Below are 14343 nucleotides of genomic sequence, written 5' to 3' on the forward strand. Positions count from 1 at the left end.
AGTGATGCTGATTCACAGGTCTGAGTAGACTATCCTATAATAGTTGAGGCTGCTGAGTGACAAGTAGAAAATCATCTATCTAGATTGTTGACTAGGTGAATGGAGTGTTTTTCCTGTAACTGTATTAGCATACACAGAAAGAGACTTATCTTTGTGGTGAAGGTAATATATGGGCAGTTTATGCTGGATTTGAGGTGCTAATGGGAAATACAAGTTATCTGTGCGCAGGAAGCAGTTTGAGATCTCATTCTAGTGCAGGGTGGAGCAGTATGGCCTGGAAATATTAATTAGGAAAACGTATAGCTAAAGAAAATATGCCAAAGTAAGCCACGTTTTTCTGTAACAGAAGGAAGAAAAGAGATAGCAGTGGGATGGAAGAAGAATTAGAAATGCTTTTGGAGACTGTTGGGTTTTTATGTGAACCATCTTAGAGCTTACAGAATTTCAACATGGCTAAAGTTGTCTTAAGACTTTCATGTTTTTAGAGATTCTTCTTTTTTGTCAGTAACCTTCACAAGTTTCCTTTGCAACTTTTTGTTCATACCAGTCTTCCTTATGACTATTACCTGTTAAGCTCAGCTTATGGTTGAGAAGTTTACATATAACATTATAAGGAGATCTTTTTAAAAATTTTACATTTTCTTTCAAAATGATTTCCTAATATTTATGGTTCCCAGATTGTAGCAAATTTTTCTAGAGGAACTATGAAATTCATTTTTTTAAAAAAATTTTAAATCCTTTAGAAAGACTGAAAAGAAGGAAGAATTTTCAAGCAAAAAATTTTAATCAGAAATTTGCTTTACCTGTGCTTTACCCTGTATATAATTGTCAAATAGCAGACTCATGGTTCAACTATGAAAATTCCCTGCCAGCATTCCAGTGCAACAGTGACTGTAAACAGAGGAGTTAGACATGAATGACTTTTTGGTACAGTTAATACCTGATGTAAACCTATTTAATAGTACCTGGAAAATCCAAGGGTCAGTGCAAAATGTGTATCCCTTGAAGTGCTTCTTAAAAAGAATGCTTTTTTTCTTAATTTAACCTTTGTCTATAGAACTTACTCTTCTGTAAACATTGAATAATTGAAAGGTTATGTTTCTAATAGAAGTGGTCATCCATCGTATTTCTGGTTTACATGCATTGCCATTGTGGATGAAGTGCTGAGATCTGCTGTCATGGTTTCTTCCTACAGTATGGAAGCCTTTCAAATTCAGTTGAACAAACAATATATATTTATTGACCCCAAACTATACACAAAACACTTAAACACTTTTAGATATTTACCACTGAATAAGAGAGACCAATGAGTTGTAAAACTTAACACATAGACATTGTTTTTTTTTGTTTTAATTTTATTTTATTTTTAAACTTTACAATATTGTATTGGTTTTGCCATATATCAAAATGAATCTGCCACAGGTATACACGTGTTCCCCATCCTGAACCCTCCTCCCTCCTCCCTCCCCATACTATCCCTCTGGGTCATCCCAGTTCACCAGCCCCAAGCATCCAGTATCGTGCATCGAACCTGGACTGGCGACTCGTTCCATATATGATATTATACGTATTTCAATGCCATTCTCCAAATCTTCCCACTCTCTCCCTCTCCCACAGAGTCCAAAAGACTGTTCTATACATCAGTGTCTCTTTTGCTGTCTTATATACAGGGTTATTGTTATCATCTTTCTAAATTCCATATATATGCGTTAGTATACTGTATTGGTGTTTTTCTTTCTGGCTTACTTCACTCTGTATAATAGGCTCCAGTTTCATCCATCTCATTAGAACTGATTCAAATGTATTCTTTTTAATGGCTGAGTTTCTTCCTCCTGAAGTTAAATTTAGGATCAACAATGTTGATCTTTTTTAAATAAGTATCTCAGTTATCCTTAGAGAAAATTTATACCATTCTCAAACATTTAAGACAATATCAAAAAGAGAGTGAATGAGAAAGCTAGTTATCTCTAAACACTTTTACTTTATCAGGAATTCCATATATTTCACCTTAAAAAAAACAAAAATAAAATTGGTTGAGAATGATGTGGAAGTAAGAATAAACAATAAAACATTGATAGCCCCAATATGGCAACTGAAAAATTAAAAAGTACAAAGGACAAATGTCCTTTACCTTTTGTCTCATTTAGTATCATTGTTATAATACAGGAAATTAATGCTCATAATCATGAATTAGTTGTCAAAGTAAGTTGTCATGTCTAAAACATTCCCTGTTTAAAAGAATATGTCCGTTTTCAGCACATTTTGGAACCGAAATACTCTTTTTCATTGTTTGAATTTTGATGGGATTAAATTATTTGGTTATCAAGAAAATTAACCATGTAGAGTACCTTACAAGGATAATACACTATGACTTGTTGTTTGTGTATAAAATTTATATATTTCCTTTTTAACATGTTGGAGAGACTTTGTGAATAACAAGTTGCTATTATAGGATTCTCATTTTAAGAGCTTTATGTATTTTTCCTTCAATTATATAAAATCTATCTTCAGTAAATTTTATTCTTCCCATTTTCATAGGCAGAAATTGAGATATAATTTAAGAAATTTCTTTATGATCTTTCAACTAAAATGGACAGAATTTATTAATCATGTGAGTGATTAGCAAATTTCATAATCCTAGTTTTAACTATTTGAGCAATATTTAATATGATCATGATTAATTTTTTGTTCTAAATAGTGGAATCAACTCAAATTTGTTTAAGCAAATTGAGGACCTGATTCTAAGGAAGCAAGGATACCTCCTAGAACCCAAGAGGTTGTGGAGCTGAAACCACGGGACCAAATGTGCTTTTGTGCACCTGGGTCATTCTTCCCACTTTGATGATCAGTTTTCTCTGTGCCTCTTTGCATTTGGTGAGGAGAAATATCCACAGCTCCTGGGTTTTCATTATCATAAACTTTTCACATAGAAAGACTGATGAGCTGTCTTAGTCCCATTTTTCAAGAAAGAAACATTTGATTAGCCCCACATGGGGTAGGAGATTAACACCTGTTCTAACCCCAATTGCCAAGGAAGCAACGTGACTATGACAAGTCTACCAGCCCTGTTGATGGCAGTGGTCCTGTGATGGCAAAGAAGTAGCTCTTATAGACAGGAAGTGGCAGTGTGGTCCTTCGGTTCAGACAGCTGTGCATGGTGGTTAAGCTGATGGTTTCTGAAGCTGACTTTCCAGATTTATTCTCAACACTCCTGTGACTTGGTTGAGTGACTTGGTGTAAATCCTTAAACATGTTGTGCTTATTTTCTTTATCACTGACATGGGGATAATAATGTTATTGCAAGTAAACCATTTAGAACAGTTTCTGGTGACATCTTAAATGTTTAATACATCTTAGTTATTTTATAATAGTGGTCAATTGTGGTATACATTTTATTTATCAAATAAATTAATCAAATTTTAAAATGACTCCTGGGACCTTCAGTTCTTCCAAAATGGTATTTATAAGATGAAATGATCTTGGTTTTATTTTGTTAAGTCTGTTCAAAATATTGATAACAAGGAGAGAAAGAAGGAAAGTTTTATAATAGGCTAGTTGCTTGTTGCAGTAAGGAAGATTAATTTCTTAATAAACTTCAAAAGATTTTCTAATACTTCCTGGTGAGTAGGATATTTATATAGAAAAACTATAATAGAGCATATTTCATAATTACAATATTGAAATTTGTGAACAATATTAAGTTAAATTATACGGATGCAGTCATTCAATTCTCTGTTGATTAATTAGGCTCTTACTTTCAGCTACATGACAGATGGAGGGCTCAACCTGTACACGAGGAGTCTGCACCGAGCCCCAGACACAACAGCGTCCAGGGACGTCATTCAGAGAGGGCTTCACGACGTGGCCGTGGATGCAGACAGGTAATGCCATCAGCGTGCTCAATGGTGAGGAGTGCATGAAGCAGTTTCACAAGTGAGATCTTAGGAATTTACAGTGTAAACCAAATAAGTTTTTATCCTGCTATAATCATTATTTTTGAACATTTTGAAAACTAAGGTGCTTTTGCTTATAAGAATTTTCATTCTATATACTAAAAGGAATTGTGTTGCTGATGAGAATATTTAATAAATTTCAGGTTACATGGTGGAAAATTTTAATATCTACAAAAGCAAAATTATAAATGTAGACTTTTGCTCCTTCCCTGAAAAGAACCCTGGATGGTAAATTCCTTTCAATTCAGATACTCTCAGTTCTACCTGGGGGCTAATGATATAAAGATTAAAATATAATTCGAATTATGTTGTAAGATGAGCTTGATGCTTTTCTTAAGGGGTTTCTTCAAAGCATACGACTAAACTTTGCTTTAGGCTAACCTCTTTCATATCTCAAATTGCTTAAAGGCTGGTGTGTTTTCATATACTAGTTATTATTTTGATGGGAATTGTTTTGCCAATATTATAAGAATCACTGCTCTTTAAAAATACTGTCTTGGTGAAATGTTGTTGTAAGACATACTCTGACCTGATTTTACCCCCTCTTCACTCAGAATGTTTGATTTCTTAAGAAAGGAGAGATTGCCTATTTCTAGAACTACTGTAGGCACCCCACTCCAGTACTCTTGCCTGGAAAATCCCATGGATGGATGAGCCTGGTAGGCTGCAGTCCATGGGGTCGCTAGGAGTCGGACACGACTGAGCGACTTCACTTTCACTTTTCACTTTCATGCATTGGAGAAGGAAATGGCAACCCACTCCAGCATTTTTGCCTGGAGAATCCCAGGGACGGCGGAGCCTGGTGGGCTGCCGTCTATGGGGGTCACACAAAGTCGGACATGACTGAAGTGACTTAGCAGCAGCAGCAGCAGAACTACTGTATATCAATCCCTGGAGTAGTTCTTTAATTCGCTATTTATGAAGGAGACAAAATGTTAAGACATAATGCGTCCACATTCTGAAATAAGAACTGTGTATAACTCGTGTATTTTAATACAGCCAACTCCTAAGGCTAGACAGTGCATCCTGATCATAGTCTTCAGTTCCTGCTCACTGAGATGCTGCTGATGCTTTAACTCTTGTTGGCCTAGACCATCCTGTGTGAGTGCTAGTCTCCCAGGCTGTATACAAGGTGTCTGTGTGAAGCATGTGCTTACAACAGGCTTATAAAACATTTTATTCACTCTGACCCCCACCTGAACTATTCTTCAACTGTTTTCCCTCATCAACTCTAACTTCAAACACAATGGTCCTCTTTCTGCTTCCAAACTGATGCTTCCTCTGGCTAGAATGCCCTTTTCAGTTTAAATGTTACCTTCTTAACAAAGTGTTTTTAGAGTAGCTAAGGTACATTTCATTTCCAGTCACTTTCTTTCCCATTATCTTAAATTATTTTCTTTAGTGTACACATCAATCCTAATTATTTGTTTACACATTTATTTTGTATCTCCCTTACAACAGTGTAAGCACGGGAGTGCAAAACATTTTTGTCGCATTTTTGATATGTTGAGCTTTTAATAAACGCTTTTGGAGTGAACGAAGAAAGGAATGAATACAGCAATACATTCATATAGGCTAGCGATAGGGTCCAGTTAGTTGAAGAAACAAATAAGGCTGGGGAAAGAGACAAGATACTGCAAGGATATTATGTAAGAATGGGAATATACTGTAAGGATATTATATCAGAGCGGGAATGAGTTATGTTGGGAAATAGAAAGTAGTGATTAGAGGGAAAGAAATCCAAAGGGCCACATTTTGAAACTAATGACCTACATATTGTTAGCTGACAGTGGAAAGCATTAAAGGAAGGGAAAAAATTCTGTTGGTCTTTGGGAATGAGATTTATGATAGCAGAACCTAGGAATTATTACAAAGGCAAAGTATTTTGGAGACAAATGAGATAACCAGCTCTCTTTGCTTCCTTAAGCCTTCAGATTGGGGCCTGGCTGACAAAACTCAGACCAACAGAAAGATGCAGGGCTCTATCTAATAAATTAGAACCAGCAAAAGTCATTATTCTTGAAGTGTGGTACCTGGATCTGCAGCATCAGCATGACTTAGGAACTTTTTAAAAATGCAGATTATCAGCTCCATTGGAGACTTGCTGACTTGGGGTCCAGCAATCAAAGCTTTAATCAGGTGATTCGGATATACACTAAAACTAGTGAACCACTATCTTAAAATTAACCAGTAGAGGCGAGGCCTATGAAAACTAAACACTGAACATAAACATGTAAAAATAAAACAATGACATTTGGAAATATTTACTTTATTAACTGCGCTTTGTCAAGTGGAAGAGACTATTAAAATAACAATGGCATGAATCGTTATTGTATTTTTGACACAAATCTATTGTTGTTGTTGTTCAGTCACTAAGTTGTGTTCAACTCTTTGTGACCCCATGAACTGCAGCACACCAGGCTTTCCTGTCCTTCCCCATCTCCTGGAGCTTGCCCAAACTCAAGTTCATTGAGTTAGTAATGCCATCCAGCCATCTGATCCTCTGTCATCCCCTTCTCCTCTTGCCCTCAATCTTTCCCAGTGTCAGAGTCTTTTCCAGTGAGTCGGCTCTTTGCATCAGGTGGCCAAAGTATTGGAGCTTCAGCTTCAGCATCAGTCCTTCCAATGAATATTCAGGGTTGATTTCCTTTAGAATTGACTGGTTTGATCTCCTTGCTGTTCAAGGGGCTCACAAGAGTCTTTCCAACACCACTGTCCAAAAATATTGATTCTTTAGTGCTTAGTCTTTATGGTCCAACTCTCACATATGAACATGACTATTGGAAAAACCATAGCTTTAACTATATGGACCTTTGTTGGCAAAGTGATGTCTCTGATTTTTAATATGCAGTCTAGGTTTGTCATGGAGAAGGAAATGGCAATCCACTCCAGGACTATTGCCTGGAAAATCCCATGGACAGAGGAGCCTGGTAGGCTACAGCCCATGGGATCGCAAAGAGTCGGACATGACTGAGTGACTTCACTTTACTTAGGTTTGTCATAACTTTTCTTTCAAGGTTTTCCTGAGGTTTTCAAGGGAGGAACAATGAAATGGTTTGCCAGTCCCTTCTCCAAAGGACCACATGGTGTCAGGCCCTGACTAGCAGGGACTGCAGCCACTCAGCATAGCTGGATTCTATGCCCAGTGCCGTGGTTGTCCCACTGATGGTCTTGGTGAACGTGTAAACTATCGCTGGCCGTCGGGTGTCAGTCAGTGTGTGAACATGAGTAGAGGCAAAGGCCTTGCTAGAGTGGCTGGGAAGGAGGTCCGGAGAAGGCTGGAGTAAATGTTCTTCCAAGGAGCCAGCATATTTTAATTTCGTGGCTGCAGTCATCATTTTTTAAATTAGATAATGATGTGTTGTATCTGTCTCTGTTGGATTCAGATCTTGAAAATTATGTAAAAGTTTTTTGAAAGAATTATATAATATGAGGAATGCAAAAGAACTTTTCCCACTTTTATATATTAAACAGCAATATGGTTATAGTGAGAATCCTACTATAGGAATTTCTCTGCTATTGTAGATAAATCTCAAGCTCTTTTAAAGCATATATTCAGAAAGTGATTCAAGAGGCATATCGTTTTAAAGTGCATCATCTTACATATTAAAGTTGTGAAAGTCCTTGTGTTAACTTCTATTGTTTCATAAAATTTTCTTAATTCCGATATCTATTCCAAATAGGAGAGACAAGAATGACTAAAGGTACTGAGGAGTCTTTCAGTTTGAAATAAAACCTGCTTAACTTTATTTAATTCGTTGCTCCTTAAATTTTTCTCATCACTGATTCCCCCACCTTTTTCTCTATAATAATTTGCTCATATAATATTTTAAGAAATGCTCATTTAGACTAATCCCTCATTTAGGGGATATGATGGTGCAAGGAGTTGAATCTTTTAACTCCTTGACTTGTAGCTTCCCAGGTACCTTTGTCAAGCTTTTTTTTTTTTTTTCTGGATTTTTTAAGTTTAATTTTTATTTTTTATTGAAGTTTTAAAAACAATATTATGACATAATTTGTGATTAGTTCATTTTAGTAAATTGGTAAATGTTAGGACTTGCAATAACTCACTGATAAGAAAGTTTAAAAGCAAAAAAAAAATCAACAATGTTTTATTACTTTTTCATGTCTTCTGGAAGGTGTATCAGTGAAAAATGCACTTGTATAATGACAAAGTACCCAGCTGCTAGTATGGCGGTGGATTTGAATTGTTTGTGTTGCTGTAGTGATGGTTACAGGCTCCCCTTTGATCAACTTCTGAAGAAAATGTGATGAACAATAGAGAACAGCTGAATTCCTCTTCTCAGCAGATTAAAATGGCCCCCAAAAGAGGAGGGCTTCCAACAGCCACCTGTATTGTGTTTTAAGTATTTTGTTTCTCAAAGATTGCAGTTATATCTGTCCAATACCAGCCCCATTTCCTCAGTAACCTAAGAGAATATTATAGAATGGGACAAATCCTTGTAGACATGCTGGAGGCTCTCTGAGGGCTTCAAAAAATAAATTCATAACAGAATGTGCAGACTATCCGTTTGGCTCTGGTTATAATTAGGTCAGTCCTAATTCACATACACTTTAATGGTTTCATTGAGCTTTTAAACGTTAATTTTGGGGAGAGGGTGGGAGATGATTATTTTTTCAACTTACTAATTCCTATTACTGCCCTCACTGGCTTCTGTACTATCACTAATAATATTTGGTTAATAAATATATAATTTTTCCTAAGGGCCTAACATCATAATAGCACCTTGGGTAAAAGTAAAATAAAATAATAAATGTGAAAGACCCTGAGTTTATAGGTCAGAAAGAACAATGTGAACAAAAAATAAAATGATAGGAAAATTGACCAAGTGATAATAGATATGTATATAAAGTGCCTTAGAAGCACCAAAGGAAAATAATTATTTAAACTTGGGAGTATAAGAAAACACTTCCAAAAGCAATATGATTTAAATGGGGCCATAAATAAAACACTGGACATGAACTTGGGCAAACTCCAGGAGATGGTGAGGGACAGGGAGGCCTGGAGTGCTACAGTCCCTGGGCTGCAAAGAGTCAGACATGACTTGGTGACTGAACAACAACAATTACCAGCTGAGCCACAAGGGAAGCCCAGCCTGGAAGTAATCAAAGGGAATAAGGGAATGAGAGTGTAGAGGCATGGTAGAGTTTGGTTTAAGGAGTTAAAGAAATCCAGAAGCCGACAGGAGCTAAAGAAGTAAAAACAGATTTCATTAGGAACTATTGCAGTAAGGCAAAGAAGACCTCCATACAGAACTGGGCTCAGTTCAGAAAACAAAAAGAATAAATGGGGTCATAGACAACAGGCAGAATGAGGAGGGTTAGGGAAGAAAGCCTATTGAAAGGAGATAGAGGGTAGGGGGATTGTTGTTAAATCCATTCAGTGAGATGCTTGCTAATGTCTAGGCCATGCCATTTAGGTACTGAGGGTGGAGGATGGACAAGTTGACCAGATATTGAACATGATTATCTGTCAAGGATGTAGGATTCTTTCTACATGGAGAACCTAGCAAGATTTGTAACAAAACTGGACTATGCAGCCCAGCAAGGGGCCAAGATCAGGGATGAGTTAAGAAGCGACCTCAGAGGACCTTCAATAAAGTTTTGTCAAGGAGAGAGTATTTGTCCGAGCCATTAGTAATGCGATTTTGCTAGTGTCTTGGGGATGTGGGCAAAAGTGGACAGGAGACAATGGATCCAGATGGCTGTTCTGGAGTATTTGGATCTCTCAGTGATAAGAAGCTATTTTACCTATTTTACTTAGTTTTTTTAAAGCAAGAACACATGTTATAATCATTATCTTTTAAAAAGAACATTTGCACAGCAAATATTCAAGAGGGTGATTCAAACATAGGTAGACTGCTTAGGACATAACTGTAAAAGTGCAGGTGAGGGAAGATGAGCACTAACTGAAGCAGAAATGGGGCATCATTTGGAGAGAAACTTGGATTTAGCCTGTATATAGTGCTCTGCTCAGACTGCCCTAACCAAGTATCACAGACTGGGTGGCTTAGGCAATAGATGGCTGTGTTCCCACAGTTCCAGAAGCTAAAGTCCTGATTACAGGCTCAGAAAATTCATTCTCTTGGGAGGGCGTTTTTCTGGCTCTCACACAGGCGCCTTCTCACCATGTCCTCACGCGGCCTTTGCTCTGTGCTCTCTTGCAGTGAGAGAGACCTTTAGTGCCTGTTCGTCTTCTGATAGGGACCCCAGTTGAACTGGAATACTCACCCTCCCTTATGACCTTATTTAACCTTAATTATCTCCATAAAGGTGCAATCCCCACCTCAGACACACTGGAGAATGAGGACTCCACCATGCTAACCTGGTGTGGAAGGTGATGACATGGACACAATACAGTCCCTAAAACCGTGTAACTCCCAGGTTCAGACATTCTATAGGTGCTTGAGTGAAACAGTGAGTATATGTATTACGCACATCATAAGCCCAAATCCTACAGGGATGAGGAGCATCACATGAAAAGAGTGAAGCAGAAGAGACATGGTAACATGACAAGTCCAAGTAGGCATCTGTCCTCAGCTCTTGCAGCGTGCTGCCTGTGGAAATGCACAGCTGTGGAAAGGAGGGCTGAGAATCACCAAGCCATTTGATTTATTATTTCATTTTTAGTTTATATTAGAGTATAGTTGGTTTTTAATGTGTTAGTTTTAGGTACAAAACTACGTGATTCAGTTATACATATATTACATATATCTAGTCTTTTTCAGATTCTTTTCTCATATTGGTTATTACAGCATGCTGAAGAGAGTTCTCTGTGCTGTACAGTACTTCCTGTTGCTTATCTATTTAATATATAGCGGTGCATATATGTTAATCTGAAACTCCTAATTTACCCCTCCCAACATTTCCTTTTTTTGAAAACCATGAAGAAAAATCAAGTGTCTGGACTTTTTTGAGAACTCTCCCAATTTTTAAGTATTGGTAACTATCTTAGCAGATCTGTGAGGCCAACAGATAATTAAAGATACACATACTTTTTCAATGTCACATAATCTTGGAAATCACATAGGAGTTCATAAAAAGCAGGAGACCATGAACATTCTCCTATATGGTCTTGTAAACTTCCTAGGTCCATTTAAGTTTCCTAAAGATATGCACTAGTGGTGATACCTGTGAGGCAGAATGAGAATGCTGCCAGTCATGAGAACTCTGCCCAGCAGGTACAAAGAATTGTGGCAAAACCATCTGAGTTCATTTTTAAGTTTTTTATGTAAGATAGTACCAAAACAAAAAAAAAGTCTGTATCCCAGTCATAGCGTCACTTAGGTGAGACTGTGAGGCCTGTTATGGAAGTAATTGTAATTAATTTTGTTTAAAACACTCTGCAGATCAACATTGTTCAAGCTAAGAGTACATCTGGATCTGTGATGTAGAATGAAAAAACAAGCCTTGAGAATGTACCCTTCATACTTAAAAAAGAGAATAAAGAAAGAGTAGCAATTGAAGAGACAGAGAAATCAACTCTAACACAAAGCAGAGGACAGACTGAGTTAGCTGGTATTCTTGCAACAGAGAGAAGGGGAATAGACACCAATGTCAAATTCCATGGAGATTCGAAGTTAGGGCAAGAAAGTTTGTGAAAAAAATTAAATATAATGTGAAGTTTAACATTTGAGAGCTAAAGTTCTAGATATTACACAAGGCACAAGTCATCACCTAAGTTACTAAAGTAGAATGATCACAGAAGTCAGAATTCAGTTATGTAGATGATTTATTCAGGTGCCTATTAACTCATGATGATGATAGAATGAGTCTCAAAAGAGAGGAAGACAAAGCTCTAGGTACCACTCTTTACTGAATATGAACAAAATCCCTTAAATTTCAATAACAAACATACCTTTTTCTAGCTCTTTTCTGGATTATCTTACATTTCATCTAAGTTCGGTACAGTTGTATCCAGCTGTTTGCGACCCCATGGACTGCAGCATGCCAGGCTTCCCTGTCCATCACCAACTCCCGGAGCTTGCTCAGACTCATGTACATAGAGTCGGTGATGCCATCTAACCATCTCATCCTCTGTCATCCCCTTCTCCTCCTGCCCTCAGTCTTTCCCAGCATCAGGGTCTTTTTCCAAGGAGTCGGCTCTTTGCATCAGGTGGGCAAAGTATTGGAGCTTCAGCTTCAGCATCAGTCCTTCCAATGAATATTCAGAACCCCGTGAACAGTAGGAAAAGACATTTCATCTAAACTATACTCTTAAAAGCAGGGCTTCCGTGGTGACTCATATGGTAAAGAGTCTGCCCGCAGTGTGAGAGACCTGGGTTCAGTCTCTGGGTTGGGAATGTCCCCTGGAGAAGGAAATGACAACCCACTCCAGTATTCTTGCCTGGAGAATCCCATGGATGGAGGAGCCTGGCGGGCTACAGACCACAGGGTTGCAAACAGTCGGAAACGACTAACACACTATATTCTTAACAGCAGTGATTGTTTATTTCAATTATAAGCTAAACAATTTATTCATCTTTTTCCTTATTTTTGCCTGTTAAATCATGACTTTTTATAAAAAATATAAAAGCATCATCTATAATAGAAATTATTATTTTTGTATTGTATTAAAGGAGAGCCTGATTTCATTTGTGATACTATAATTCAGAAACTAAAATCACAACTGATGGACAAATTTACAAAATGCATTAAGGACTATCATGATATTACATGCCTGTCAGATTGTCAGTCATTCTAACTTATTGTATTGAGGGAAGTCTAGTGCCAAATACTGAGTCCCCTACTAGAAGGAGAAATCTGTTTTTCCACCCTCTTAGGTTTAGTGGTTGGCGGCCTGCAGATTGCACCGACTGAAAAGCAGGAGCCTCATTCCTACCCACATACGTATGCAGAAGACCACAGAGAGATGTGACTCAGGGAGATGATTGGAACTGAGACCTCTGCATAGGGAAGTAGGGATTGGAAATGGGACCTCTGCATAGGGAAGTGGGGACTAGGAAAAGGATACCTATGGGAAAACAAATGAGTTTTAGGAACAGTCAGTGGGACTGTAGAAGAGGAGATGGGAGATGTGATAGTTGTGTGACATAGTCTATTTAGGCATTCTCTTATTCAGCACCATCTGTCTCTGGTGATAGGAGTCAGTCCTGACTGATTGTGAAGCTCCCTGGGATGAGATTGATGACAGTCTCTCTCTCTTTGGGGGAGACTCTTTTAGGCAGATGAGGGGACTTCAAAAGAAAGAAAAAGCTCTTCACAGTGGTATATTTTGGATGCCTTCATAGTTTTCATCAATGTGTAGAAAACTGCACTGCCTTTGCAAAGGACTCATGGAAGAGTCTTATAAAATCAGAAGGGGCTGTCATTTCTAAGGGGCAGAGGCCTTTGGTATTTTTATGGCTTCTGCAAACAAGATTCACAAAAGCAACAGAGATTTCTCCTAAGCCGCCAAGCAAATGTCTCCAGAGTCTGGACTCATGATGCTTGTCACTAATTTATGTACATTTCAACAGTTCCTTCTATTCTCTGTTGATTCATTCCCACATAATCACAGATTTGGTATATTCCCATATCTTAAGTATTTCCTTCATTAACTTACTGGTTTTCCACAGTAATTAAAAACAAACACAAAAAAGATTAATAGGCTGTGGTGAAATAGATAAAAGTAAATGTAATTATTTCATTTATAATTGAATGGCCTGTCATTTTCCCTCCTTTCTTTAAGTAGGGAGAGACCAATGCAAAACACTGGAGAAGTAGAAAAATTTTTATTTGCCTCCTCAACTTTCCTTTGGTACCTTGCTCATCTATGCAGGCTTACAAACTGCTGCTAACTTCTCTCCTGTGTCGTGATTCTCAGCGTTACCTGACCTCATTGTGAATAAACTTATAAACTTTAAAGACTTTTAAGTAATATCCCTCATAGAATTAATTCACACTGTATACATGTATTGAGAACCTGCTCTCTGTCAAACTCTGTACTCAATCCTGGGGGACCCTGTACTCAAAGGTCTTACACTAGAAGAGCTTTTTGGCTGGCTTAATCAAGCCTTAAAAGCCACTGAGATTCAAAGGATACTTGGACAGCATGACTAGCCCAAGTTGTTTTGATTGACATACCTTTTAATATACTTTAAAACAGATACCATGTGGCTGTAAATGTCACCACCCTTTTTAAGACTGCCCCTGATATTAAACTTGGCCATGGCTCACCTTTGTCATTATATTAGAATTAATCTCCCAATAGAGGATATGGTCCCCAATACTCTTACTTCTGCAGTAGTTTTAACTTATCTCCTGCAGAAACAATTTACTAATAAATCTTTTGAAGATGGTGATGATGATGTTCAAGACAAAGAGGGGACATGCTTTATTATAGTAAAATAGCCATATTATATATTAT

The 14343-nt window shown here is 37.5% G+C and overlaps 1 protein-coding gene across 8 annotated transcripts in view; it reads left to right on the forward strand.

Moving 5' to 3' along the window:
• The window catches only part of NAV3 (neuron navigator 3), a 902555-nt gene that overhangs the window by 743058 nt on the left and 145154 nt on the right, over positions 1-14343 (forward strand). For all 8 annotated transcript variants that reach the window (XR_015163426.1, XM_086398822.1, XM_086398818.1 and 5 more), the window contains one exon: positions 3762-3881. Coding sequence is in view for 7 of the 8 variants with exons in the window: in XM_086398822.1 (XP_086254948.1) it covers positions 3762-3881 (120 nt within the window). In the remaining variant the exon portion in view is untranslated. The remainder of the gene's footprint in view (positions 1-3761; positions 3882-14343) is intronic.

This window comes from Bos grunniens, chromosome 5 (assembly GCF_055505025.1).
Source record: "Bos grunniens cultivar Pamir isolate PY7600 chromosome 5, Bosgru_T2T1.0, whole genome shotgun sequence".
Lineage (NCBI taxonomy): Eukaryota > Metazoa > Chordata > Mammalia > Artiodactyla > Bovidae > Bos > Bos grunniens.